At 38.0% G+C, this 26,599-nt stretch overlaps 1 protein-coding gene and 2 long non-coding RNA genes across 4 annotated transcripts in view; 1 reads left to right on the top strand and 2 right to left on the bottom strand.

The window, feature by feature from the left end:
* Nucleotides 1-3,589: 3,589 nt before the first annotated feature.
* LOC125262854 lies at nucleotides 3,590-11,399 on the bottom strand. The gene is made up of 2 exons (XR_007183640.1): nucleotides 9,825-11,399; nucleotides 3,590-4,060 (listed from the first exon to the last, which is right to left on the bottom strand). It is a non-coding gene; the product is annotated as an uncharacterized LOC125262854 (long non-coding RNA).
* Nucleotides 11,400-13,003: 1,604 nt separating this feature from the next.
* LOC125253712 lies at nucleotides 13,004-16,815 on the bottom strand. The gene is made up of 3 exons (XR_007181528.1): nucleotides 14,439-16,815; nucleotides 14,075-14,337; nucleotides 13,004-13,734 (listed from the first exon to the last, which is right to left on the bottom strand). It is a non-coding gene; the product is annotated as an uncharacterized LOC125253712 (long non-coding RNA).
* A 1,528-nt stretch (nucleotides 16,816-18,343) lies between these two features.
* tp53bp2b (tumor protein p53 binding protein, 2b) overlaps nucleotides 18,344-26,599 on the top strand; it is a 33,648-nt gene continuing 25,392 nt past the window's right edge. Inside the window, exon 1 of one of the 2 annotated variants that reach the window (XM_048167727.1) lies at nucleotides 18,344-18,882. In XM_048167727.1, the coding sequence (XP_048023684.1) occupies nucleotides 18,874-18,882 (9 nt within the window). In that variant the 5' untranslated portion in view covers nucleotides 18,344-18,873. The remainder of the gene's footprint in view (nucleotides 18,883-26,599) is intronic. The other variant, XM_048167720.1, reaches the window with a different exon arrangement.

Raw genomic sequence — 26,599 nt, 5'->3', positions numbered from 1 at the left:
ATGGAGACATACAAAATGTGCAGGGCTGGGGGTCCTCCAGGACAGGTTTGAAAACCCCTGGCTTACTGTGTCAAAATACTTTAATAAGCACATTGGTAAGTATCTTAAAGGGTTAGTTCACCCAAAAATAAAATTTCTGTCATTTATTACTCACCCTCATGTCGTTCCACACCCGTAAGACCTTCATTCATCTTCGGAACACAAATTAAGATATTTTTGTTGAAATTCAATGGCTCCGTGAGGCCTACATAGGGAGCAATGACATTTCCTCTCTCAAGATCCATAAAAACATATTTAAAACAGTTCATACGAGTTGTTGAAAAGATGTTGAAAAGTCGTTATTTAGTTTTTTTGGTACACAAAAAGTATTCTCGTCGCTTTATAATATTAAGGTAGAACTACAGAACTCGCATGAACTGTTTTAATTATGTTTTTAGTAGCTTTATGGATCTTGAGAGAGGAAATGTCATTGCTGTGAATGCAGGCCTCACTGAGCCATCAGATTTCAACAAAAATATCTTAATTTGTGTTCCGAAGATGAATGAAGGTCTTACGGGTGTGGAACGACATGAGGGTGAGTAATAAATGACATTATTTTTGGGTGAACTAACCCTTTAAAGTATAGCTATAGTATAAGTGAAAGATTTGGTGTCATATGAAGAGCAGATCATTTCTATTCAGAAATAATTAAATGTAAAGCATAGTTTATTGAAGACAGTGGAACAACTTGTTATTAAAAAACAATGTACAATATTGTACAGATATTAGAAAAAATAACAACAGCTATAATACAGCAATAGGTCTATATATTACCGCTCAAACAAACAATGTTTGGTGCAGCTATAGCAGAGAAGTAATATAGACTACTGCAGCTTTAATAACTTTACAAACTTCTCAAAACAATTACATTATTGTTTATCTTATAGTTTAGTACTGTTCACTGACATCCATGTAGCCTACTGAATTGTAAAAATGAAAAGACTTTTAGTGAAAAGACGGGTGTCTCTTTCGATGCTGAAGGGAGTGCATCAAGAACTGATGGCTCCTAAATATCATCCAATCAGTTCCTGATGCAGTATCACCAACATCAGAAAGTTCTCACAGATCAGGACCACTTAACATCCTCCAGTAGGCCTACCACCACATCAGATATACTGAACTACCCATAATTACCAGTGTGTAAATTTAGCGATGAATGAAGTCCGAATTAATAACAGAATGAATGATACACACTTTGAAAATTTCAGCCTTGCCACAGGTTTCTTCTCAGACAGGTTTCAGACTTCTCTTCCACAGGTTTCTCTATTCTATCCGATGAAGACCGCTGATATTTCGTCATGGTGTCCGGGTGCTGTGTGTGACAGAACCCCAGCAGCGCCTGTGAGAGGGGTGACACATACTCACAGTTGCCAGCTGAGATTATGCCAAAACTCAGCTGCGTGATACTGGAGTCCTCCAGCAGGGGGCGCACAGATGTTCGTGTCCCAGAAATGGTAACACATTCAAGCTACTTTAGCTACTAGGTACAATATAAGCCCATGTTTGCTCAACTTGGTGTACAAGTGAAGCAGCTATTGTAAAATAACAGAGCATCTTAGCATCAAGATTAGCACAGATGTAGTCTTGTAGTAAAAGTCAGATTCAGGTACAGTTGAGGTTGTTTTCTCTGAGGTTTTGGGTGTAAACAGACTACTCAACCTCTACAGGTCAATGTGAGACTGTAATCACATCACAGTTGCCTGCAGAGATTACCCAGTCAGCTCATGGCATCTTTAGCTGTTTGTTGTGATGCTAGTCAGTAACAAAGAGATTGGGTTTTAACTGAGAGTTATCAGTGGTTCTCAACTGGTAGGTTGCGATCTAAAAATAGGTCGCAGGTCTGTTCTGATCATGTGTAGTGGAGAAAAACAATGTTAAATGCAAATTAAATTTATCAACTTTTTATGTCAAAGTCACAATGAAACAGAAATAGGAACAGATCTTTTCTTTTCGTGAGGTACATCCGAGTGAAGCGCATTATCAAAAAAATAAAAAAATAGGGCGGAGACTTGGTTCAAAAATGACTGTGATTTTAACAGTAAAAGACTGTAAAAATGCTGCAGTGAAAAACTGTCAATTGGTTTACAGAAAGTTTCCGTACTATATACGGTGAATAACTGTAATAGATCTAACGGTACATTTAATGTAATTTTACGGTAAAATACCGTTAAATTCACAGGTTTTGGAAGTGAGAAATAACAATTCATTGTAAAATTTACAGTGAAAAACCGTAAATTGACATTCCCACAATTCCCTGCTTGACACTTCACATTTGATATATTTTCATTGAAATAACTCTGTTTCTTCTTAGTTTTTCTCATTTTTTTCTAATCAGTTATGTACATTAGGGTTTTATGTTACATCTAATGTTGTTAAATTAATGTTTAATGCATTTTTAAAATTCCATGCATGTTACCATGATGGTGTTTAGTGTGTGTGTGAATGACACTGTGTGCACCTTCTATATATCCTCAGCTTGTGGTGAACTTTGATTCATCATGTGACTTTCATCACCACTGTGTTTGGTGACTGTCAGTGTATTATAAAGGTACAAAACAGATATTATTACTTCATTAGGTTGGTAAATTAACATTATATCAGTTAATGAAATACGTTATGTTACCGTAAATGTAACAGATTTTTTTTTACGTTGCTACTGTATTTATTACGGTAAAGTTCTGGCAACCACAGCTGCCGTTTTTTTACCGTAAATTTTACTTGGATTTTTTTTTACAGTGTATCCATTGGTTGCTGATTGGATGGAGGCAGATCTAAATGCAAGCTCGCAGTCAATTGTAAGAAAGGGGCGGAGTTTAAGCGGACTAAATGATTGGATACGTCACCATAAAACTTATGCACTGGTAAATTGTTCATAGCAAGTCATGCAGACACGGTGAAGTTTTATTTCATGACAATTTTAAAATCTGAGCATTCAGTCAAACTTGATTGTAAAATGAGTAAATTGGTGCAAATTTCACTTGGTAGAGATGCTTGGACAGTTTTATCTTCAAAAAGCAGGAAAGAAATTTTGCAAGGTAAATAAAGTACTTCGCAGACTACATTAAATATAGTTTGCGCTATAGCCATGCGTTTTGTTAGAGGTGGATTGAGTGTGAAACTATCAAATTTATCAACCATATTTAATTAACTATTTTCTTATTCAGCCTCTGTCATTTTAATCTTTTAGCATATTTCTGGACAGTTGGCTAATATTAATAAATGTTAATGTTTGATTTTAAAGTCAGCATGAAACAGAAGTTCAATCGTCTTTTCTTCCCTATTGTGTCGTATATTGAAATGAAATGGCTTCTCGAACGTGAAAAAAATGACTTGATTTTTTCCATCAGGATTTCATTAGATTGTTGTTTGCTATTGATTCGATCTCATCTGACTTACTAGTTGCTGGAGGCCAGGAACACGTCATCAGAGAAGAGATATCGAGATATAGTCTTTGATTAAAGATTACTAGGACACAGTGTTGTGAACAAAACAGATAAATAATTTATAATAAACACCACAATATTCCATAAATACAAACGGCCAGAGATGGTGACTTTAAGAACATTTTTTGTTTAATTTTGTACGATAAACAATTTTGCTACAGTATTAGGTCCTGAATCCAATTGAGAAGTATCGTTTTATATTATTGTTGTTTTTGTGTTTGTGAGCGCATGATAGCCGAAGTGTGCCGTAAACAAACACTCTAATCCGTTAAGGCCGAGAACCGACGCGTGAGGGGCAGTTTAGCCTCTCCCAGCTGGTGAGCTGAAGGGCGTCTCCCCAAGGCATCTGGCGTGTGTCCCCCAATAACCCCCACACCCCCTCAACTACACACACACACACACACACAAACACACCCTTCCTCAGCAAAACTGTGATCCCCGCTGCTGTCAGGGCCCTCTGGTCGCCATGGCAAACTCACAGGAACCTGAGCCTGTATTGTCAGAGAATCCGATGTGTATGTCCCACTCGCCGTCTCTTCTTTAGAGTCACAGCTCGGGTCCTTTGACACCTCTGAACACTGCAACAAATTGAGAAAGACGGAAGAAAGGAGTGAGGGAGAGGGAAAGAGGGAGGGAGGGAGAGAGTAGCCGTTGTGTGTTTGCTGGACTAAGTCGTGTAGGCCAGATCAAAGGCCAGTTCTTCCAAAACTAGTAGACCTTTTACAAAGCATGAGGGGCTTAGCTTTTGTAGGAGTTGTATAATGACCGTTTCAGCTATTGCTGAAAAAGTGATTTACTACTGAACACCTGATACCCACCGAAGAATGTAAAGGCAAACATGAGCACTTCAGTATGTTGTAGGTTATCGTTTTGTTATTTATTTGAATGCACCCTAAACTGAAAACTAATTGTGGTTGCAGAATAATGTTCAACGTTTTTTAAATAAAACAATTTCAAATCTGTCCGTCCGTCTGTCTGTTCGGGAACTTTGATAGAAATATAAAATGCTCTGTTCGCTAATTTAAGGTTCAGCATCAAAAGTGTCATATTCTTATTTTCAAATAATGTAACAAGATACACATTTAATAAATATTACACATTAACTAAAAATTCAAACAAATACATCGGACATGGCAAGTGTGTTGTAATTGCAAAGTTCAGTCAATTAAGATATTTTCTTAATTGACTGTGCTGCCAACAACAGCTTGAACTGGAAATAAAGGTGTTAAAGGGCAGAACAACATGTGTCCTTGGCTCTATAAATATGTCTGCAAGAAGTGAAATGATTTTTGCAATTTTTATATTGAAGCGATAAGCTGAATGTCCCATGCTGAGTCGTCTAATGTTTTTTTTTTTTTTTTTTTGTCTCTGGTTAGTGCTCAGTGAATGTTTCCAGACAAACAGATTTCACATGGGTGTGAATGTGGCTCTTTTTTAACATATTAAAAGCATAAAAGAAAACATATTACAGTATAAATATACCATTTAATGTTTGCCTGTATATGTCATATCTCAGAATTGGTTCTTTCAAAACAAAAATGTGCCCCTCCCATTAAATCTCTAGTGGCGCATGTTTTATGAATATCGATATTTTCTAAAAGCACAGTTGTTTTGATAATAAAAAAAAATTAATTTGGTTTTGTTCTGTTGTTCTTGTTTTGTTTTTTTTTCCACCATGCCAAATTTTCTGATTCCCACCTCCTATACTCTCTTTTTCTATTGTTAGGGCTGGTTCACACCGCTGTTGTGAAAAACACAAGATGCAGTTCGGTAGTACAGAAAAAAGGCGCAAGATCTGGATCTAAATTTTACTTATTCTAACTTGAGAACAGAATTTCGTTTCATGAGTGAGGCACTGCAAAAGACGTGAGCGTGTTTATATTGAAAAACAATGGAAAAGCACGTTCTGTGTGAACGGCCCCTTTCTTGTTTTTGAGTAACTTTTCTCCATCCACTTTCTTCCTCCCTTAAACTGAGATGAGATGTGTCAGTTGGTGGTCATATTCAAAAGGCTTTTACTGTACAATGGTTTTTCTATGTGAATTTGTTTGAGCTCTGGGTTTGAGAGGACCCCCTGTGCCGAAAGTGGTATTGTTAGGGAAAGGCCAGCGGTGTTCCAGAACTTGGGCTTGACCAAAGGTGGCGTGTGAAGGGGACGGAGCCATTCCCAGCATCTCCTCTCACTGTAAGGCAACATCTCAAGACCTCCGAGTACCAGTTTGCCCACAAACAATCACGGCAGACTTGAGCAGGGATGACATTTTTATTTGTCACAGACCTAAAGTCCTAAATACTTTCCCACCAGGGGCAGAGGGCGAGAGGAAAAAAAACAATTGAAAAAGTGGAACAGCTTCTTTGGCAGTGGATGTAGCCTGGGACCCCCCTCTGTCATCGTATTGTCTGGTAGAAAATTGAAAACAAAAAAAGACAATATGACCAGACCTTGACAGAAGGATCTATGGTGTTGCACTTGTCTCATTAATGAGGGCTGCTATATTGTGTTCTCTGAAGTTTTGCTACTCTGGTACCCTGGACGTCTTGGACGTTTTTATAATTAGAGTAATAGTCATCTTTAATTAGTGATAACTTGCAGACAAAAGAAGGCTTTTGTGATAGATCTCCTGCCTAAATTTAACCACACTATAATCAAACAAATGTTCTAACATTTACTACATAATTTATACAGTATATTACACACAACTTGCACATTTACGCATTCACACCGTTTCATGTATGTTTTTAAAAAATCTGTACCTGCGACAATTTCCACAAGTTGCCACTGTGTGGCAAATTGGCAATAAAACATATTGCAGTCTAAAACAGAATTTACAAAAATATGTGTATTTTAATTCATTCATTTAATCACACTCCTATAATTATTTTGAATTTATTTTACTATTTAAAAAATAATATTTAGTAAAATCATTTAAAAAAAATGTTAGTAGTAGTACTATTAAGGTCATTTCGTCATGAAGTGAGCAGATGTGCTTGTACAGTAGTGGCTTCAGTAATCAATCAATGAATGCATTACTGCAATCAACTGAATTACTGGCAGTGCCATATGGGCCAGGGGCCCATGGTGACAAAGCACATTTTTACGAAAAAACTCAACATCAAATCTGCAAAACGTACAATCTACATTGAAATACTGTTGTTTGAAGAATATAGCATGCTTTTAAAACATAGCCAAGGTACTAAACACGTTTTGCATAGCACTTTTCGGTTTCGAAACCTATCATTCGAGCCCTGTCCGAAGATAAATGTGCAACAGCAGGATATTATCGGTATATTATCGTAAAAACGTCTTACCTTGCCTTTTCCTCAAAAGCAACAGTCCCAAGACGCCAGGGCCTTCTAGTGCAAACACGCACACATACACACACGTGTACTATGCATCTTTCAGCTCTCAGCGTGGTGAGAGCATGTGCTGCTAGCCTGTGAAATCCCACCCTATCTCTCTGACTGTAGAGCAGCACACGGCTCTCCTTCTTCCAATGGCCCCCCTTCATTGATCTATCTTCAGTCTGCCTGATAGGCGTTCCACCCTGCAGGTCACTTCTTCCTGTTTAACCATTGCTTGGTTTTCTTAAGCTGGAATCATAAGGATTTTTTTAGATAGAGAGACAGACAGAGAGATGTGAAAAAGGCACTTCCCTTTTCCCTCTTTCCCCTTGTTCTGTCCAGCGGGACAGGAGGAATGTAGTATGTGCGTGTTAAAGAGCACTGAGTGTATGTGTCCTGGTTGGAGGGGTGACACTGTTCAGTAGGGCTATGTTTACAGAAATATATCCCACAAAACCTGTATTATAACACTGCTCTTCTAAAGTTTCCCTCGCTGAGATATAGGTTCAGGTTAATGAGATAACGAATGTTTTGACAGCATGGTTTACGCAAACATACAGTGCGTTTAAATCAGTATTTTACAAAGTAGATCTCTTCGTCTTGGATCTATTTTTTTTAATGTTTGCATTTTAATTATTTTTTTGTGTAGACTGTAAATTAATCAACCTGTTTTTAACACTACAATATGATCAGAAGATCCTTGTGCATTTGCCTATGAGTTATGTACGAAAGTTTGTCAATTAATAGTCTGTGTTTTGGTTAGATTTTTAATTTTTTTTCAAGACTCTGGTGTTGTAAATTTTGTCAACCTGGTTTCAATGCTACAAGATCAAAGCATACTTGTGCCTTTGCTTAACAGAATGTAAATAAACAAATTAGGAAAACTTTCTAACCATAAAGGAACCGAAACAGTCTGAAACCGAAATTTGACCTGTATGACCATATTTACGACAATACATACAATTTCGACAGTACAAAAAATTTTGAAAAAAAAAAAAGTTTGTGTACATTTACTACTTTAGAATGCTGTCATTATAATATGGCTGACTATTTTAACACTTTCTTTTTGCGCGAAATCTAATTTTAAACGAGATACAGTTGTATTTGTGACCGTACTTCATGATCATTCCTTTCAGTTTTCATACATAGCGAAGCGTGTACTAGATTGAGAACTTTAGAAAAACTTCGCAAAATTGAGTAAAAATCTTTGTACATTTTGAACAAAAAAGTTAAAATATCAGGATTGGTGTCAGTATGTGTAGGCTGGGTGACCACATGATGATTAGTACTGTAGTAAAATGGCTGACTCAGTGAAGATGGAGGCTCTTATCGTACGCAGTGGCCCAGACGGTGGCCTTCCCACACTACCGTTTTTCATACTTGGTTCATGTTTAAACAATTAGTTGGTCTCTATCGCAAGGTATGATGCACAACCACCTGGTGTTTTTCTCTCAGTACTTGTGATGTAAAGTCAAAAACCACATCGAACTGCAGTGCAACACTGTCTAAAGACTTTCTATGGCCGTGCCATTTTATGGTTTTAACAGTGATATTAGATTTTGTCAAAGTATTATCAGTTTAAGAATGAGGGTTAAGAACGAGATGTGCAGGTGCAGAAGCGCAGAGTGAATAATTTCCAGAAGGTTCACAAAATCTGTTGGGTGGGTGTTGCCCTGCGCTGCCTCCAACAATTGGCTCGCTGCACCTAAGACGACACGAACATCTTTGAATGGCTTTAAAAATAAATAAATAAATTGTAACAAGCTTTCACAAAACATTTGACAAAACAAATGGCATGAGACCAAAAAACATTTACACTGTATTTCTTGGAACATTTATAACACCTTTAGGTCTGCACATGGTGGTATGAGATGCTTGTTTATCACCTTTTGAAAACAGGGAAAGAGTCCTGCTCAGAATATGAGGAAGAGGATGGTGTGAGGGGCGTATTGATTAGGTGTCGTTGGAGTCACGCTATGAGTGACCTTGGCCCTATCAGGGTTAAACTTATTACCCTCTGACTTCTTATGACCCTCCCTGACCTTTGGTGTGAAAGCAAATAACGCTGAAAGATGACCATCGGTCAGGCCTCAATGGCCTTCTATTGCCCAAACACACATACAAACACACACACAAATACAGCGAGGGGGCCAAAAAAGGCTTGCGTCCAGAGAGGCACACTCCACAAATAATGCCATTAACCAATCAATACAAGAGACAGAAGAGGGGGTGGACACACTGGTTTTAGAAATGTGCAGCTTGGAAATGCGTTCTCCATTTGAGAGGCCATACATAAGTGTGACATTATGCTGATATCATAACAAATATCTGGCTATTAAAAACAGAACTTTGTTTGGCAGAAGTAGTAAAAAAAACAGTACATAAAAAGCACAGCCGTTTATGCTCTGTTCAAAAATAAATGCAGAAAATGCATTTGGGAAGGAATATCTGCATAATGCTCTTCTGCTTAGTTCATGCATTTTCCTACAGCTATCAAAAGGTCTTTTTATTTATTTTTTATGCATTAACAGGCAGAATAGTAAAAAATGTTAAAAACATTGAAAAAGAAAAGTTGTGCAATTGAATCCCATGTTATGATCAAGTGTGATGAGAGGGAATATTTTGCACCAGAGCACCTGCTATTCATGGTGGGGTCAAAACATAAATGGTTGTTTACTACTTTCAATCCAGAAAGCAATGCAGTGCATAAATTATGCAAGGCAGAACTTAACCGATGAGAGCGACATAATGAATTTAGGGTAATTAGTTACACTGAAAGTGAAGTGAAAATCTTGCAATTTTGGCAATTAAATATTTAGTCATTTCCAACATTTACAGGTGCTGCTTCGTTAGTAGGACAAACAGAGTATGATTACTGACAGCAACGGATTCACCAAAAAGTTCTTTTGAACAATCTACGGTAGCAACAAGCCAAAGAGAATGTATGTGAGAGAGAGCCAAGGGAAGAGAAAGAAAATCAGAAAGAGAGGGAGAGAGTACCTCGTGGATGCACTGCAGTGGTCAGCCAGGGTGGAGGAGAGAGGCGTGACGCCCAGGAGATGGAGGAATAGTACTCCATGCCTAGAGTGTTAGGAAAAGAGAAGGCAAAAGAGGAGAGGAGAAGAGAGGACCACTAGCTTTAGCCCTGCTACTGTTTTTGCCCTGCTGCCACTGGCTGAGAGCGAAGGGAGCATCTGATTGGAGGGTGGGGGCTGATGCCCCTCCTCATCGTCCTCCTCCTCTCTGCAGTCTGCGTTCCCGCCTGTCAGGGTGAGTTAGTCGAGGGAAAGAGAGATGCAGCTCCCCACTCTACTCTTCTTTCACCCCCTCCATCATGGATGGATGGCAGGTGGGACAAGAGCTGCTGGAATGACCACAGCCACAAATCTCATCCCGACGCCCTTCTTTTCTCTCTTCTTTCCCTTCCCAGACTCTTTTAACTTGTTGAGAAAGTAATAAATAGTAACTATACAATATGATATGGCATGGATGTGAGACAGAAATATGGATGAGAAACCAAAAAAGAACGACTGTGGGAGAGGCAACAAGAATTTCAGGGAGTTGGTGGGTGAGTGTCAGCAGGTTGTCAAGCAATAACAAAGCGAACTGAGGAACACGTTACAGCTCACAAGAAAAGAAAAAGGGAAAAACAAAGGGAAGAGGAAGGAGAGAGTGGGGGCCTGACTCTTTTCCCAACTCATTCCCTGTATTTTTTTCTTGATTTATTCTTCTTTCTCTCTCTCTCCACATTGGCCAACTGATCTTGGCATCTTCTGTTGCTGTATTTGTTATCCGTATACACCACTGGACACGCAAAGTATTGATTTTTTCCCAGTCCACCTTCTATTTGGCTCCTTGCTATGTTGCCTATAAGGACCAAACCATGAAAAGTAGCCTGAAACTGAAGGAAAAGGGGGCAAGGAAGTAACCAACTGTAAAGCCAAAAAATAGCCAAAAGTTCAAGAATCATCCACTCTTCTTAATATTTAGGCATATGTGTCCTCCTCAATGTTGAAGGTGGTTATAGCCCTGGAAAGGGGTATCTGTTCGAAAACCAGTGGCAGAAGTATCTCAAATCTCTGCTAAAATAAAAAGGGGCAGTAGAATGCAACCTAAGCAAAGATTCACCTACTGGGCACGAGATGTAGATCACAGATTTATTCAAGAAAGAACGTAGCCAAACTGAGGGTGAAACAGGATTGTGAGTTAGCGGTCTATCAGATTAAATTGGTGGCGTGTGCCATCCGGTCCAAGGGTCATCATGGGTTTGACGGCCAGAAAGGACTTCTTTGACCACAACTAATGCTATGGAAATGCAAGGCATTTTCTGAGGCGACCTCGGCCTCTGTGTCACCTTAACCCTTTCCCAATTCGCTTTCAGTGTCCACGGTGTCCAGTGACCTTTAACCCATACATGTCCCCACCCCCAGGGCCCTGGGGTCTTGCCCTGCAGAAGGGTCGCGTGTGCCAAAGGCCTCAAGAGACTTGAACCCTGTTGTCATGGAGATAACCTCAGGGAATAAGAAGTCCCTTAGCAGTTACATAACACTATGACCAAGCAGAATTTTGCTTGTATTTGCCATTTTTATAAAGTGTTTAGCTTTGTTGAAACAAACCCTGGCAAAGAAATGACACTGAACAAAGCCTCAACTAAAGCACTAGAGAGTACAATTTTAATTTAGATTAGGTATTTAGTTGCAGCAAAGAGCTATGAAGGATCCCTGGCAAAGGAACCAAACCCCCCCCCCCCCCCCCCTAAATCTAATTAAATCTAATTTTCTTGATTTTTTGCGAGTGCCATGCTTCACCATGCCTCAGAGCAAACACTATTTTGTGAAGTAGCTAACATAGCATAATCAGATGCAGCTTTATTTTTAGTAACAGTAATACAGATTTTCTCCATCATACAATACGTTTTAAAATGAATTGCATGCCATTTAACAACACAAGCCATCCAGCATTTAATATGATATTCTAAAATCGATCTATCTTACTGCAGTGTGCAACAAGTGTCTCACAGCAGCCGCCAAGCGAACGCACAGAGTAACGTTATAACATATTCAACACACTCAAATGTATCTAAAATGATAAACAAAGCTGTGTTACCTCATACTCATGACCGGAAAAGTGGAAGCTGCGCCAGCGACTGTGACATAAAAAAAGTTCCGCTGCTTGCGGCGTGTTGCGCAATCGCTCCAGCGGCCTCGTTCAGCTCCCACAACACTTGGTCCTGCTCTGCTTCATACTACAGTAACGTTAATAATCGCATCCATGAACATAATTTCTTCCCGAGTTCTATCCCAATTCTTTTGCACCGTCCGTTGAGGTGGAGACCACATGTCCCAAGATTCCACGCTCAAACTTGGCGTCATTAAGCTACGCCTTTGTTTTGAATAAGCTTCTAGCGACCTCTAGCGGACAGAAAATCTTATGAAGTACACCTTTAAGATTGAACCACTGCAGTCACAGTGACTATTTTAACAATGTCTTTACAACTTCTTTGGACCTTAAATGCGGTAATTTCGATAAAAATATCTTAAATGGTGTTTCGAAGATGAACGAAGGTCTTGAGGGTTTGGAACAACATGAGGGTGAGTAATTAATGACAGAAATTTCAATTTTGGGTGAACTAACCCTTTAAAGGTGCTTTATGTAAAAATGACAGCTAGTGGTTGAAATGAGTACTGCAGTCTAAATTCAAAATATTATTTGCCCCACCCCCTCCCCCTCAGACTCCATGCTCACGCGGGTTGCCAGTTTGAAGACACGCAACAGGAGCAAGCTCAACTGACATTGGAAGGTTAGGAGACTTACACACTGTAAGATAATTAGTTGATTTATTGATTTATGATGACTTGATATTGCGTTTTAATATGCTCCCTTTCATAGAGAAATAGATGGATGCTGAGGCTTTTTAGGTCGGGTAGAATCTGCGATCTCTAACCCAGTTTGTTCGCTGGCTTCCAGGCCGCAATTCGCTGCACGTGTTTTCCGCCAACTGGCAACCCGGGGTGGCAAAATACTATTGGGTAAATTGGCAATGTGCGGTCTTGCACAGACCAAAACAAAAACAGAAATTCTGACACAGAATGCAAATTTCAAAGTAAAATAACTGGCTGTAGCAATGGTTTTCAGAGAAATGAGTATGTGAACTTAGCATGTTTAATAAATATCTGCAAACATATTATGTTTTTTTTTTTTATGCTTTAGTACAGTCAAAAACTTTTTTGAGCACCTTTAAGCAAACAAGTTAATAATAAGTTATTGAAAACATAGTACTGCAACAGGCCTTTTGAATGTTCTGGAGATTCTCCCAATGGTTCGGGATCAAACCCGGTCAAGTGCGTCAAGAAAGTACTACGAACTCCAGTGGCCCTGACGCACCACCACTGGGATTAAAATGATTTTTTGGGTGCTGACAACCCTGTTAGGGCACCTGATTGCAGCGCCATGCATGAAGCCAGAACCCGATTTACAATGGGGACAGGGCGGGAGGAAGCAGTGGGGAGGGCTGTTGTTGTCGCAGCCCCCAAGCACCGCACGCACAGGGGCACAAAAGCTGCGGAGGGTGGGGGTAGAATGGAGGTTCAGAGGGAGGGTGAACTACGCCATCTGCCATAAAGCTGGTGCATGTGGGTAGGGGTTGAAAGGGAGGGGCCGTGCTGGTAGGGGTGTGTTAGCCCTAGATGTGTTCGTGCAAGAGATGGACCGGGTCTTCCCTCAAATTAGACACGACCCCCCGAAGTGTAAGCTGCAGGAGACGGCCAATTCCTGCCTGCTTGCCTCTGTTTGCTTAGCAGCTTGATAATTAGAGAAATTAGGGACTGTCTGGAGATTAAACAGCAGAAGAAGCACACTCCTATTATTTTTCGCTTCCCTTCCTCTGTTCTTCTCCTTTGCTGTCCTTTCCCTGTGGCAACAGACAAAACATGCATCAGGAAACATATATAATGTCAAGCGTTCAAGTCATTCATTCAAATCATTAACTTGGACATTTTTCTTGTGCAAATCATAAAATATAATGAGTTTTTTTTTTTAAGACACTCCCTCCCTTACACACACACACACAGCACAGCACAAACACACCAAGCACAATGGCCAGTGGTTCACGCTCTGTGGAAATTGGGTTGACACTTTTTCTTTAGAAAGGATAACTCTGATTTGCACCCTTGATAAAACATTTCTATAGAATAATTGCATTTATATTTGTAGAAATTATGAAACATGTAACATACAAATGATATGCCTACTGTGTTTAAAAGGATTTACGTCCCGTCCCACAGTAGTGTAGCGAGATCCTTGGCCTTCATATACTCAAGTAATCACAACAAACAGTCTCAAACAAATTAAATACAAATTTGCGTGGAAGATAATGGCACATTATGGCTACAGTTTGAGAGCAGCAGTGAGTTACTGCACATGGCATGCAACCATGACCACAGGTCTGCGTTACATGAATAGAAGCGCTGTCCCATTCTATTCCACTTTATTAAATGCTTCTTCGTAGCGCCATCTAGTGGAAGAAATAATACATTACAACATCTTGATCTAATCAACCACAATAAGGTTTGTACACTAATTGAACAATTTAAACCGTTCCCAATGAAGACTCACCTCAAATAATGTAGTAATTTCCTGTAAGTAATTTCACACCTAAGGAAAGATTATATGCATACTTTGGCAGTATTATATTAGTATATTATATGCACGTGAAATACTTAAATATATATATATATATATATATATATATATATACACACACACACACACACACAAACCTACCTTAAGTAGCCACACTTTGTCTGGATTACACCTTTCCATTCTTGACAAAACTAATGTTAAGCAGTTAAGTAATTTTTAGATCAAAAGGTTTTTAATGAGAAACAAGTTGTCAATTGCAATCAATTTTTCATTTGTAATTAAAGCACAAATGCATATTGATCGTATGAATAAATATGTGGTAAATAAGTAAACAAAATGTTTGTAAATGGTTTCAGTATAATGATGATAACATTATAATATGTACACTGCATATTAACTAAATCCGCAATATACCAAAATTACTTAAAGCCTTTAGAGGTCAGTTGTGTGAGGGACAAGTGTCATCTGGCGGTAGTCAAAAACATCCCTCCACCTGCCCCAGCCCAGCCCAAGCCCAAGCCCAGACCATCCGTCACAACATACACCTCCCTGTCTGAAGCACATACTAAATAAGGTCTGATGTCATGCCCCCTGGTGAATGTCAAACTACAACTCCAGTTTCTGGATCAGTTTACATTTTAAAGTAAAGTAACAACGGACAGGTCCAACCTGATCCTAGATCAGCAATATCTGTCTGAGATGTGTTGTCTGTGAATGTTGACTAACAGGGTTGGACCTTTGGGGAGTGGTTGGGCACCTGTCATAACTGCTCTTGTCCAGTAGAGGACAGAATGAACACACACACACACACGCACAAATTCAGCAGTATTGAAAAGAAACAGATTCAGTATGTCCTACATCCTGAATAACCTTTTGACAGCTTTTACTTTAAAAATTGTCTATGATGTCCATACAACAGAGGCAGTTTTACAGCCAAATACCTGTAAATCTGAGCCAAACATCATTAATCTAGAACGTACAGAACCTGCTATAACATTGTCCCCAACCCATCAATCATGGGTGCTCCGCAAGGTCAAGAAAGACATAGAGCGAAAGAGAGATGTGAAAGGAAAAAAGAAACCTGAAAAAAAGAAAAAAATAGACGAATTAAGAGACATTGCATTACAAGCACTAAAACAGAACTGAGAAAAAAATGAAATAACCCTTTGTGAACTTAACAGTATAATCATTTATGACATTTCTTCTTATATAGAATCTTTTTGGCATAAAGTGTTCTTTAAAATTGAGTCAAGAACCCTGTGGTTCTGTATAGAACCTCATTCAATCTTTTTTCTAAGAGTGTGATTGTAGCTTTACTAGGTTTTACATTTTCCGAAGAAAACGTGGTGCTTCTCTACTCTGAAGCTTCAGCTACATTGCTAGGGTTTTCTGGGTTATAGGGCATTGCTAAATGGTTGCTAGGGGGCTTTAGGCAGCATCTTAGTGGATTCTTATGATATTATGGTCAATAGTTGACTCCTTCAAAATGAGCCTATGTGAATTTTCATCTGTCAGACAAAAAATGTTTGATCACATTCAGGGTTTCTGCAGGTTTCATCAAATCTAATTTAATGCTTTTTAATGCCTTTTTAATGCCATTTTTTTTTTTTTTAATGCCATATACATGTCGCTAAATGTTTAGTATTGATGTTTTAAGCAGGTCCTTGTCCGGCCGGGCAAGTAAAATTCTCTTTCACTTGCCCCTTCAAAAAATCCACGTATCCCGGACTAATTGAAAAGCGTTAGTGTTGAGCCCTGACATGTTAAACCGGCACTAAAATCCTGATTTATAATCAAGACGTTGTCTGACAAAATCACAATACACATAAGATAAAGACAGTTGCTGTGATTTTGGCTAACGTTTTATGTACATGTAAAATGATCACTCAGTCAGGTTAGAAGCAATAGTATCTATTTTATTTCTTCTCTGACAGAGCGCACATCCTCAACTGAATGCGCTGCTCCTCTCAGCCACTCACTGAACAGCAGACGCAGAGAGAGGTGAAAGCAAGCAAAATATTGCGCTCATGTGGCAGTACCGGTGGGTCTCGGAAGCTAGATCAGGTTAACAAGTATATTCGTCACGACGCGCTTTCTAGGAAAAAAAGTCGCAAAAGGGGTCTGAAAAGTTGCTAAGTTGGCAAAATATGTTTTTTAGAGGTATATACAATTTTGCACCGGCCAGAGGCAATTACCAAACTGGTTCCAATGATTGTGTGTATCACATCAATGTACATATTTTACGACAGCAAATCAAAGTTATTAATTATGAAGGCTATATTCAATATAAACTGATAGTATTATTTTTCTTCAAACTATCTAAAAAAAATTAATGCCTGTAGGAATAAAATTTAATGCTTTTTAATGCCATTTAAGGCCTTAATTTTTGCCAAATCCATTTAATGACTTTTAATGCTTTTTAATGCCCCGCGGATACCCTGACATTAGAAACATAATAGTTCTTCTTAACAAGTACAAAATTAAAAAGCACAAATTAGGGTTAGGGGCTTGTTCAAATCCCCAAGGTTTAGATACAACAGCTGTAGGTACTCTTGTGTTCCTTTGTCTACAAATTTGACTGTGACATGATGACTGTGATTGTGTTATTAATCTGTTGTCTTGTTACACAGCTTGTTACACAACAAATTTCCCTCAGATGGATATGTGAGGTATCATCATCATCTAAGTGCTCTGAAAAGTGTAAAATTGGATCAGTACCTATATTTTAAGGTAAATTTGATAATTGCCTAAGGAAGTTCCTTCCACTAGTTTTTCTTCCATGATTTCAGGGAGTTAAACTACGATTATAGCAGCTTTTGCTCAAGAGGTTTCTTGTCTTTATGGCAATGGTTTGCACCACATACTGCACACCATTTAAAGGATTAGTTCACTTTCAAATAAAAAATTCCTGATAATTTACCCCACCCCCATGTCATCCAAGATGTCCATGTCCTTCTCTCTTCAGTCGAAAAGAAATTATTGAAGTCCACTATAAGGAGATTAATCCTGGAATGTTTTCATCAAAAACCTTAATTTATTTTTGACTGAAGAAAGCAAGACATTGACATCTTGGATGACATCGGGGTGAGTAAATTATCAGGAAATTTTAATTGGAAAGTGAACTAATCCTTTAACTGCATTCTCAGACCATGCTTTCATGCAGACCACCACCTGGCTATCATCTCAAGAGCAGTGCTGAAAGATAAGAGATCTGCCAGAGGTATTTCCATCATACTTGAGTTATCTCCTTCAGTCCTGCCATTATACAAACTACCCACTGGTGTACCACAACAGCCCTTACCTGTGGTGGCACTACTGGGATTGTGCCATAGAGTACGTTGACATGTAGCCTAAATGACTTATTATCATATTCATGCATAAAATGTCAAAATAAATTGTCACACATTACTATGGTACCATATTCGGCAATATAAATAATTATTATTATTTTCCAGCTACGTTACACCTTCTTGGTTGGTCAGGTAATCTGGTGAGTGTTCTTTGGCTATTTTTTGTCATTTCTAATCTGTTACCGTGCATTTCTTCACGTTTTGGTCGCATTTTATAAGTGTTTGTTAGTTACAGTTTATGTATAATCGTTCTGTGCAATGAAACTTAATGAAATGTATTGTAACGACAGCAAGGTCTAGAGTCCATTAAACGCGCGCCTGCTACTTCAATATTAGGCTACCAAAAGATCCTTCACATTATTATTATTATTCGAAAAGGCTTCTAAATAGTGTGGGCCACGTTAAATAAAACAAAACCATATAAAATCCGCAAACCATATCTTAGTTGAACGCTGAACAGCTCCTGAGGAGATGATGATGAAGTGGGCGGGAGGGAAGCGCGCGGGTGGCGCGCGGGTGGCGCGAGGCGGAGTTTATCATGCACGCGCCGGGGATATTCGGAATCTCGCGCAGCGTCATTTTGGGTTGGGTTGCGTTTGTTGATCCAGAGAAAAAACTCGCTCGCACGGATATAATGTGGACCTGCAATCAGCTTAGCGGACAGTAGATGATACAAGACGTTCGCGGAATACCGTTATTTTTTATATCCCCTATATTGTATAGCGGTAGTGAATCGCTGCGTACACAAATGGTTCGGTGTGATCAGTAATCTGCGTTTCCCTACGTCTGAGCGATTCCTATAAGAAACTTTACTGTATTTACCGAGTTCATCTCGGGTTCATTCTGCAACAGGTTTCTATAATAAATTAACACTACAAAGTTGTCGGACAACATCGGAGGAGACTAATCTAAAATAATGATACGTAAAAGAAGAGGATAATACGTGCACAATTTACCTGCATATAAAACAACAACAATAAGAATACTTATTGGGAGACCAGGGAAAGGTCTTTTTCTGCAATACAAGGAATATACAATATCTGGAGGTCCTTTTCAATATGATGCCGGTAAGTCGAGATCAAGCTATTTAATACGATGATGTACAATAATTTTCATCTCTATGCATCAACATTGCTTCTTTGTCATTGATGAATTCAACAATTTCTTTAGGTAAATGTCTTTTTGTGTGTTTAACCAAGATGCATTGATTGTATCAGATGGATGATATCAGATTCCTAGGCAGCAGTGTTATAACGGTGATAAAGGGGATTTTATTAAATAAATAGGCAGAGGTTGAATTACCTTTGTCTTGTTTAGATTTCATATCCTGTTATCTGATAATACACACAGACTGATCCAGAATATTGCATATCTTTTAATTCATTCCAGTAAGTGTTGAAACAAAACAAAAAAAACTGATCAACAAATATAAGGAAGGGTGAAATGCATGAATGATTTCATGTAGACATCTTAATTTCAAGAATATAAGTCATAAGGTGCCAGGGATTGTTCATATGCAAATAGAACTATTATTATATAAACAAATAATGTAACCAAATATTCAAGATCATTTGACAGCAAAGCTACAATTTTAAGATGTGTGGCACAATATCATTTACGTAACAGACCCTATAAGGTTAGACATATTTGGCACTAGTCATCTAAGAGTCATTTGTTGTGGTTATATGGTTTGAGATGATATATGTTTACATAAAATGTATATAGTGAAATGAGTTTTTAGTGTGCTATAAGCACCTGCTATCTCTTTGCTGTCACTACTCATATGGGTGAGTCACTAATGGTGTGTGTTGGTGAGTCACACATTCATACACCCACCATCCACAGTAAAAACATATGACCGTGTCACCTCTGTCCACATCGATCCCAAGAGCTATTTGTCATTTTGATCTTTCCATTATGGTACATTTCTAATGAAGATACAGTACATGATTAAAACTCATTGCTCTAAGGGTTCATTTTCAAGCAAGTCCTTAATCTCCACAGGCTTTGTCACCGGATGTATAGCGGATTTAAAGCATTAACGTGAATTATAATCCCTGTGTATAAACTCCAATTGGACATTCTGAGTTTTCATTTTACGGATTTTCAAATGCAAATAATGAAACGAATGACCTGCAGACACAACATCTTTAGGCATTTAGATTTTTTGGAATTGTTTCAATGGAAATTATTCACTATTCTGAGATACAGGTTTCAAGACACCACAACATTTAGTTGTATTTGGACAATTGTAGTGTTTATGTACAGTAGCATTGTTGTGTGTTTGAGGTGGATACAATATTTATACATATTTAGTTTGCATTTGTCATCTTAGATACTCAGTTTGAGTCATGGTCAGTTTTAGGTAATCTTAACTTCAGTAAAGCAGCTATTTGGAGTCATACACTGTGTTTGAGAGAACCACAGTGTATTTGAGCTTGTTATAAAGCATATTCTTTCAGCAGTCTGAATTATCTGAATAGTGTTCTTTGTTCACCCCATAAATCTTTCTGTACCTCAGACGCTGAGTTCATTGTTTTTGCTGTGAATTACTAGCTGCCTTAAGTCTCAAAGGAACAACAATTGTGATTTAAAAAAACGTAGAAGTGGGATATTCCTCTCAGTGTGACATTTTTACAGAAGTAACCTGCATTGTCCTCAATGTGTTTTGAACTAAAACTGCACTGAGAATATCAAGGCATTGTTTATAGTTCCCCTAGAGGAAGTTGATTTTGGCTGCATAGCTTCCTCTGTTGAAAGGTATTGAAGGGTCCTTGTGTGGTCATGTACTTTGTGTCGATTAGAAAAGTACCCAGAGCAGCTATATCAAGACTCTAAATTGATTTGACAGGTGAATAGATGACTTGGGCCGGGAGCACTTGTGGAATACGATTAGCTTGTAGTAATTTAATTCTGTATCCCACTTCAGTTCAAAGGCTGTGCATTAGGAGTTATAAATATCGCTGATTGTTGTCGGGCCCTTTCAGCCACCTGAGGCCTCGGTGGGAAACAATGACCAGAATTGCGGCGGCCGGTTGCCACGGCAACTGTTGCCAAGATCACATTCCACACAACAACATTGCTGCTATGCAGAGGAGTCTGTGTTTGGAAAACGCGGCTCCCAAGGACCAACCGGCAATCAGGCACTCGGAATGTTTTAACTTTGACCTTTGAGATATTTCTAGCTACAATACATAGGGTCTGTACTGCTGAACAGAGCACATATAAAGTCAGCTCACCTGTTCTTTAGACTAGCAGATTTTAAATTAAACCATCTACGTCCTTGAGTGAGTTGACTATATTTTTGAAGCTTCAGCAATTTTATTAAATTAACTTTATTCTCCTGGTGGCCAAAGGGTTTTGGAGGGTTAGTGTGTGGGTAGGATTTGTAGTGTATGAACTCAAGACTAATCCTCATATTAGTCGTGCTTTGTGTCAATCCACTGCAGGGGCCATATGGCTGATTCTGTGCCTGTATTCTCACACACACTGCAGGCTGACAGCCTGCTGAATCTGCGGGTTCTGTCCTGTGACTTACAGAAGCACCGAGCAGCTACTTCCTAACAAAGCATGAAAGCCTAAATTAAACCTACATTATAGAGTAAACTGTGCTCCCAGTGTTGTACGATCAGAGCATGTATTGACAGATGCTCTTGTAGTGATCAGACTGAATAATTGATGTTCTCGGCATTCGTTGGATTACCTCTTTATGTTGGCATAGTGGCTTTTCTTCGACTTTGTGGCTGACTGCTTTTCATTCATCCTGTCAAATGTGATTACTGCCCACCTTTGCACAAGCTCCAATAGTCAAGCCAATGAAACTTTACATTTAATGAAAACCATCCCATATGGGCACTGAATGTACATTGTATATTGTAGAACAGACAATCTCATTGGTTATTAAGTTGAACAATGCATCTACTGTTTTCAGTATTTGACAACAGGAAATATAACATTTGACAACAGGAAATATAATAAAGAATGTTTCCTAGACAACTGCATTCTTGAGGTTTTGTGGCTTGGTAAGTTTTAAGATACTTTAGGGTTAATGAGCACAGGCGTTAACCTGAATATTGCGTCAAAGCTGCGCACTCCATTGCAAATGAACTGTTTGACAAAGATATGGTTTAGTAATCTAAACCTTTTGTTTAATGTTTATTCTTTTGGTGCATGAAATGCGAAGTTGCCCAGGGCTACGCCTTTGAATAGCAAGAGAATGACATCCTATTTTCTCGTCCACTCAAAATGGCCCAATGAACTGGCCTACATACTGTTTGCTGTTTGAAATGTGTAGGGAATACATAAAAGGCAAAGAGTAAATAAAATCAGGTCAGTTAGAGAATTTATGTCATAGTATCTATCTGGAGATAAGAAAATATAGAGTGTAAAAGAAGACCGGCTTTGTTGGGTACCAGCATATGTGTATTGGCTTAACAACAACCAGCTTAACCTGTCTTCATCAGGTCAGGCTTTGACCAGCTCGACCAACACTAACCAGCATTAAAAAATGTGTTTTTTATGTCCATATAATGAAAGTGACTGTGGTCCAGAGTTGTTTTGGACCATAGATGGAAAACAGCAGTTTTTGTGTGTGTGTGTGTGTGTGTGTGTGTGTGTGTGTGTGTGTGTGTGTGTGTGTGTGTGTGTGTGTGTGTGTGTGTAATCTATAGTATAGAAGAAAGTGAGTAAATGAGGGTTAATTTTCTCTTTAAACTTTTAAACTAAATTAAGTTTATTACTTAAATTATTCTGTGTGGAAAGTCTCCAGGACATTTGGTGAATATTCAATGAGAGTTTACTGCTTGTCTGCTGATGGTAAATGCCAGTATGTTTGACTATTCAAATTCATTACGTCACTTGTGGTTACCTGTGGCAACATAAACAGTGTCCTGTTGCAAAATCGTGCTATAATACTGTAAACCTAAATCTCTGTCCCATGCCCTAGGACAGCATCATGTCATTTAAGATTTCTCAGAAATATTACTCTAGAGATCAAGTGTGGGATCACCGCCGCAGGCTGGCATTTGGCACAAGGGCTTTTCTCTAACAGCAGTGATCTCTCTAGGATTTAATACCCTATGGAAGCAAATGCTGATTCAATAACACTTTTCACCAGACTTTTAGACAAATGTCCTACTTTGAGTACTGTCTTTGAAATTTGGAGAATAGCCACGTCAGCAATTGGGTATGTCTTGGAAATATTTATATAAAAAATATTAATATTAATATAATAATATTTACACCACCATATGCATTCGATAAAGAACTATGCTGAATTTCCCTCTGAAAAGGAAAATAATATGTATGAGGTCTGCGGTTTGTAAGTGGACATGAGACAGTATGATCCATCCATAATTCAATTTGGATCATTTAAGAGCTCATCTCATAAACCATAACCCAGAGACAAATTAGGTTAGTGTTTAGCATGATTTAGATGTATGCAATTTACAACAAGTGCATTAGAGAAAGATATACATTAAAGGGAGATTAATGAAATTCCATTCCCAGCAAGCATTCATCTAATAAAGCCATTCAGTGGTCATCCCAAGAGATTCACACAGAATGGTCTGAGAGAAGTATAACCAATCATACATCTAACTTAAACAGTAGGGCTATGGTCTACACTCTTAAAAAAAAAAAGGGTTCTAAAAGGAGGTTTTCACAGCGATGCCATAGAAGATTCATTTTAGGTTCTCTAAAGAACCTTAAAGTGTACAGTTAAGAACAATTTTTAATAAAAGGTTCCTTGAATGTTAGAGCTTCTTCATCAATGCCAATAAAGAACCTTTACTTTTAAGTTTTTATCTGTAATTTTGATGCCAAATTACTGATTTGCTTGATATAGACAAGATGATCTAAAATGATCTTTTTTTTTATTTTATTTTTTTTATTCTGTTTGATGACATTTTGGAGCCTTTATTGTCATTCATGACCATCAGCCTTTAACAGGGCTCATTTTTACTGACCCTTTTTGATCAGCTGGACAGTTTTCAAAACACTGCTGGATTATAAGACTAACCACAGTTATTCTTGACTTTCTTGTCGAACATTTATTCATACATGCTTGCAGCATGACAGTAGGCATGGATACAAGTGCTTTAGCAGTCATGTGCACATCCAAAGCCAGATTAGACTTGAATGTGTGTAATTGTGTGCACATTAAAGGAGTAAAAGCCTCTTAAATCCTTTTCGCACAGCTGTGTGCGATGGCAGATGAATGTCACGGCGCAGATATTGCACAGATCAGGAAATACTGATAACTGTTTGTACAATGTTTGGACAATTTTAGCTATTTTAAAAACTGCAGTAAGGAATTTTGTTAATGACAGCTGTTTGCGGTGGTCTGCAACCACATCCGACTTGCAATTGAGAATTGCGTTCAGGGAAAATTTTTGTGGGTGCATTGCAGTGCTGTTATTGTTAGCTAAAACTACTAAAGATTTTCGTTAGTGAAATAAAGCTGAAATAAAATATAAATACGAGAAACTTAAATGTAGAAACTTAAATGAAAAATTCGAAAACAATTTTTAATAGTTTTAGTTTTAAGGTACATTTATATGACAACAATGTACTAAAACCGGAAAAGTTTCTCCTTAGCTTTTATCGTGTACAGACAAAACAATCCCTGTTCACACGCATCTGCAAAAACTACTAAAAACACTGTATTATTCATGCCAGGCCAGTAGTTGGCGATGTCACTTTGTAAAGAAACACTACAAGCTTATAGACTGAATGAAGTCATCGTTTTCACAATTTCACATTTTTGTAGTTTGCACGGAGATGATAATAATTGTTTTCAAAGATGTTGCACTTTGAAACCCATTTTCAAATGTATTTGTGTAAATGAAATTTTGAGTTACAATTATTTTATTATGGAAGAAAGGACTGATATGAAAGACTAGCACAGTGTAAGAAATAAATTGCTGGGACAAGTGTTAAAAATTTAGCAGCCATTATACAAAAACATTTGACTGCAGAATGCCCCAATTGACCAATCAGTATCAAGTATCCCAGAGAAGCATGTAATAAAATATGTGCGTTCAGGAATTCTCACGCAGTACTGTTTCCTGTCCCGGTGTGTGACTCAGGTTAAGGTGGAAGAGCCGCTGAGTTTTGCTTCTACCCATCTGGTGTGACAGTAGTACCTCAGCTTCGCTTGCCAAAGCATGTAAACACACACACATACACACACATAGTAACAGAGAACTGCTGAGTGTTTTTGCACTCTATCAGCAGTGATAATAACTCTGCTGCCGATAGTCTGAAAATAAACACACACTAGCAGAATTGTCCTTCAAAAATATGCTTATTCTTTATTGGTAAAGATGTTGAGTTTTTGTCTTCATTATTCATATGTTTAATGTTTATTTAAAGGATTAGTTCACTTTAAAATTAAAATTACCCCATGATTTACTCACCCTCAAGCCATCCTAGGTGTATATGACTTTCTTCTTTCAGACGAATACAATCAGAGTTAATAATCACCCTGATGCTCCTAAGCTTTATAATGGCAGTGCATGGAAACCACCTGTTTGGAATTCAAAAAAGTACATCCATCCATCATAAACGTACTTCGCACAGCTCCAGGGGTTAATAAAGGCTTTATGAAGCGAAGCGGTGCATTTGTGCAGGAAAAATATCCATATTTAACACATTATAAAGTAAAATATCTAGCTTCTGCCAGACCACCTTCCATATTCAACTTAAGAAGAAAGTGTAACTGACATTGCGTACGCTTGTTTCATTGGTTGGCGTAAGACGTAGCGTAAGCGTTTTGAACTGCGAGAGGAGTTACACTTTTTCTTAAGTTTCTTCTTACACTTTCTTCTTAATAATAAATCACATTAATTTTTATCATGAATTTATATTAAGATACAGTATTTTTGAAATTATGTTACACACACTGGCAGTAACCTTGTCTTTTTCCTCCTTTGGAATTACAAATCAATTACCTCCTTGCTTTCTGACTAATTACCCCTTGCTTGCATTTTATTTCTGGATAAGAACCCTCTTGATGTGACAGCCATCTGTTCCGGCTGCAATTAATGTGCCAAGACAGAAATACAGCATTTCTTTTGCTGTCAACCATGCATCTTGGCATTCTCACCCACACGCACCGTGTAATGTATTCTAACATTATATGGACATCTGGCATATAGTCAGTCACATATCTATAGGTCTGAAATCTGGATGGTTGAGAGCATTCATAATGAAGATACCTTCATGTAAGTGAAGAACCGCTTCAAGAACCTTTATTCTGCTGTATATGGTTTTTGAGTCTGTCTATCTGTATGGATTAAAAATAATTCTTTGTTACATTATAAGTTTCTCAGATCAGTGTTGTTATTTTTAACTAAAACTAACATTAAAACAATTAAAAAACTTAAATGAAAATTAGAAATGTTGCCTTGGCACCTAACTGAAATAAAATAAGTTGAAGCTGACATAAAATTACTAAAATTAAAATAAATCAAAGATAAATTGAAATATAAAAAACATTACAGAAACACATAACAAAATTACTAAAACTTAAGCTGAACTAAAATATAGGCCTGAATATTAAATGAAATACTTAAAAAAACTTACAGTATCTCACAGAAATGAGTACACCCGTCACATTTGTGTAAATATTTTATTATATCTTTTCATGTGACAACACTGAAGAAATGACACTTTGCTACAATGTAATGTAGTGAGTGTACAGCTTGTGTAACAGTGTAAATTTGCTGTCCCCTCAAAATAACTCAACACACAGCCATTAATGTCTAAACCGCTGGCCACAAA

The sequence above is a fragment of the Megalobrama amblycephala genome, linkage group LG2 (assembly GCF_018812025.1).
Source record: "Megalobrama amblycephala isolate DHTTF-2021 linkage group LG2, ASM1881202v1, whole genome shotgun sequence".
Taxonomy (NCBI): Eukaryota; Metazoa; Chordata; class Actinopteri; order Cypriniformes; family Xenocyprididae; genus Megalobrama; species Megalobrama amblycephala.
This window is presented reverse-complemented; position numbering and strand designations above follow the sequence as displayed.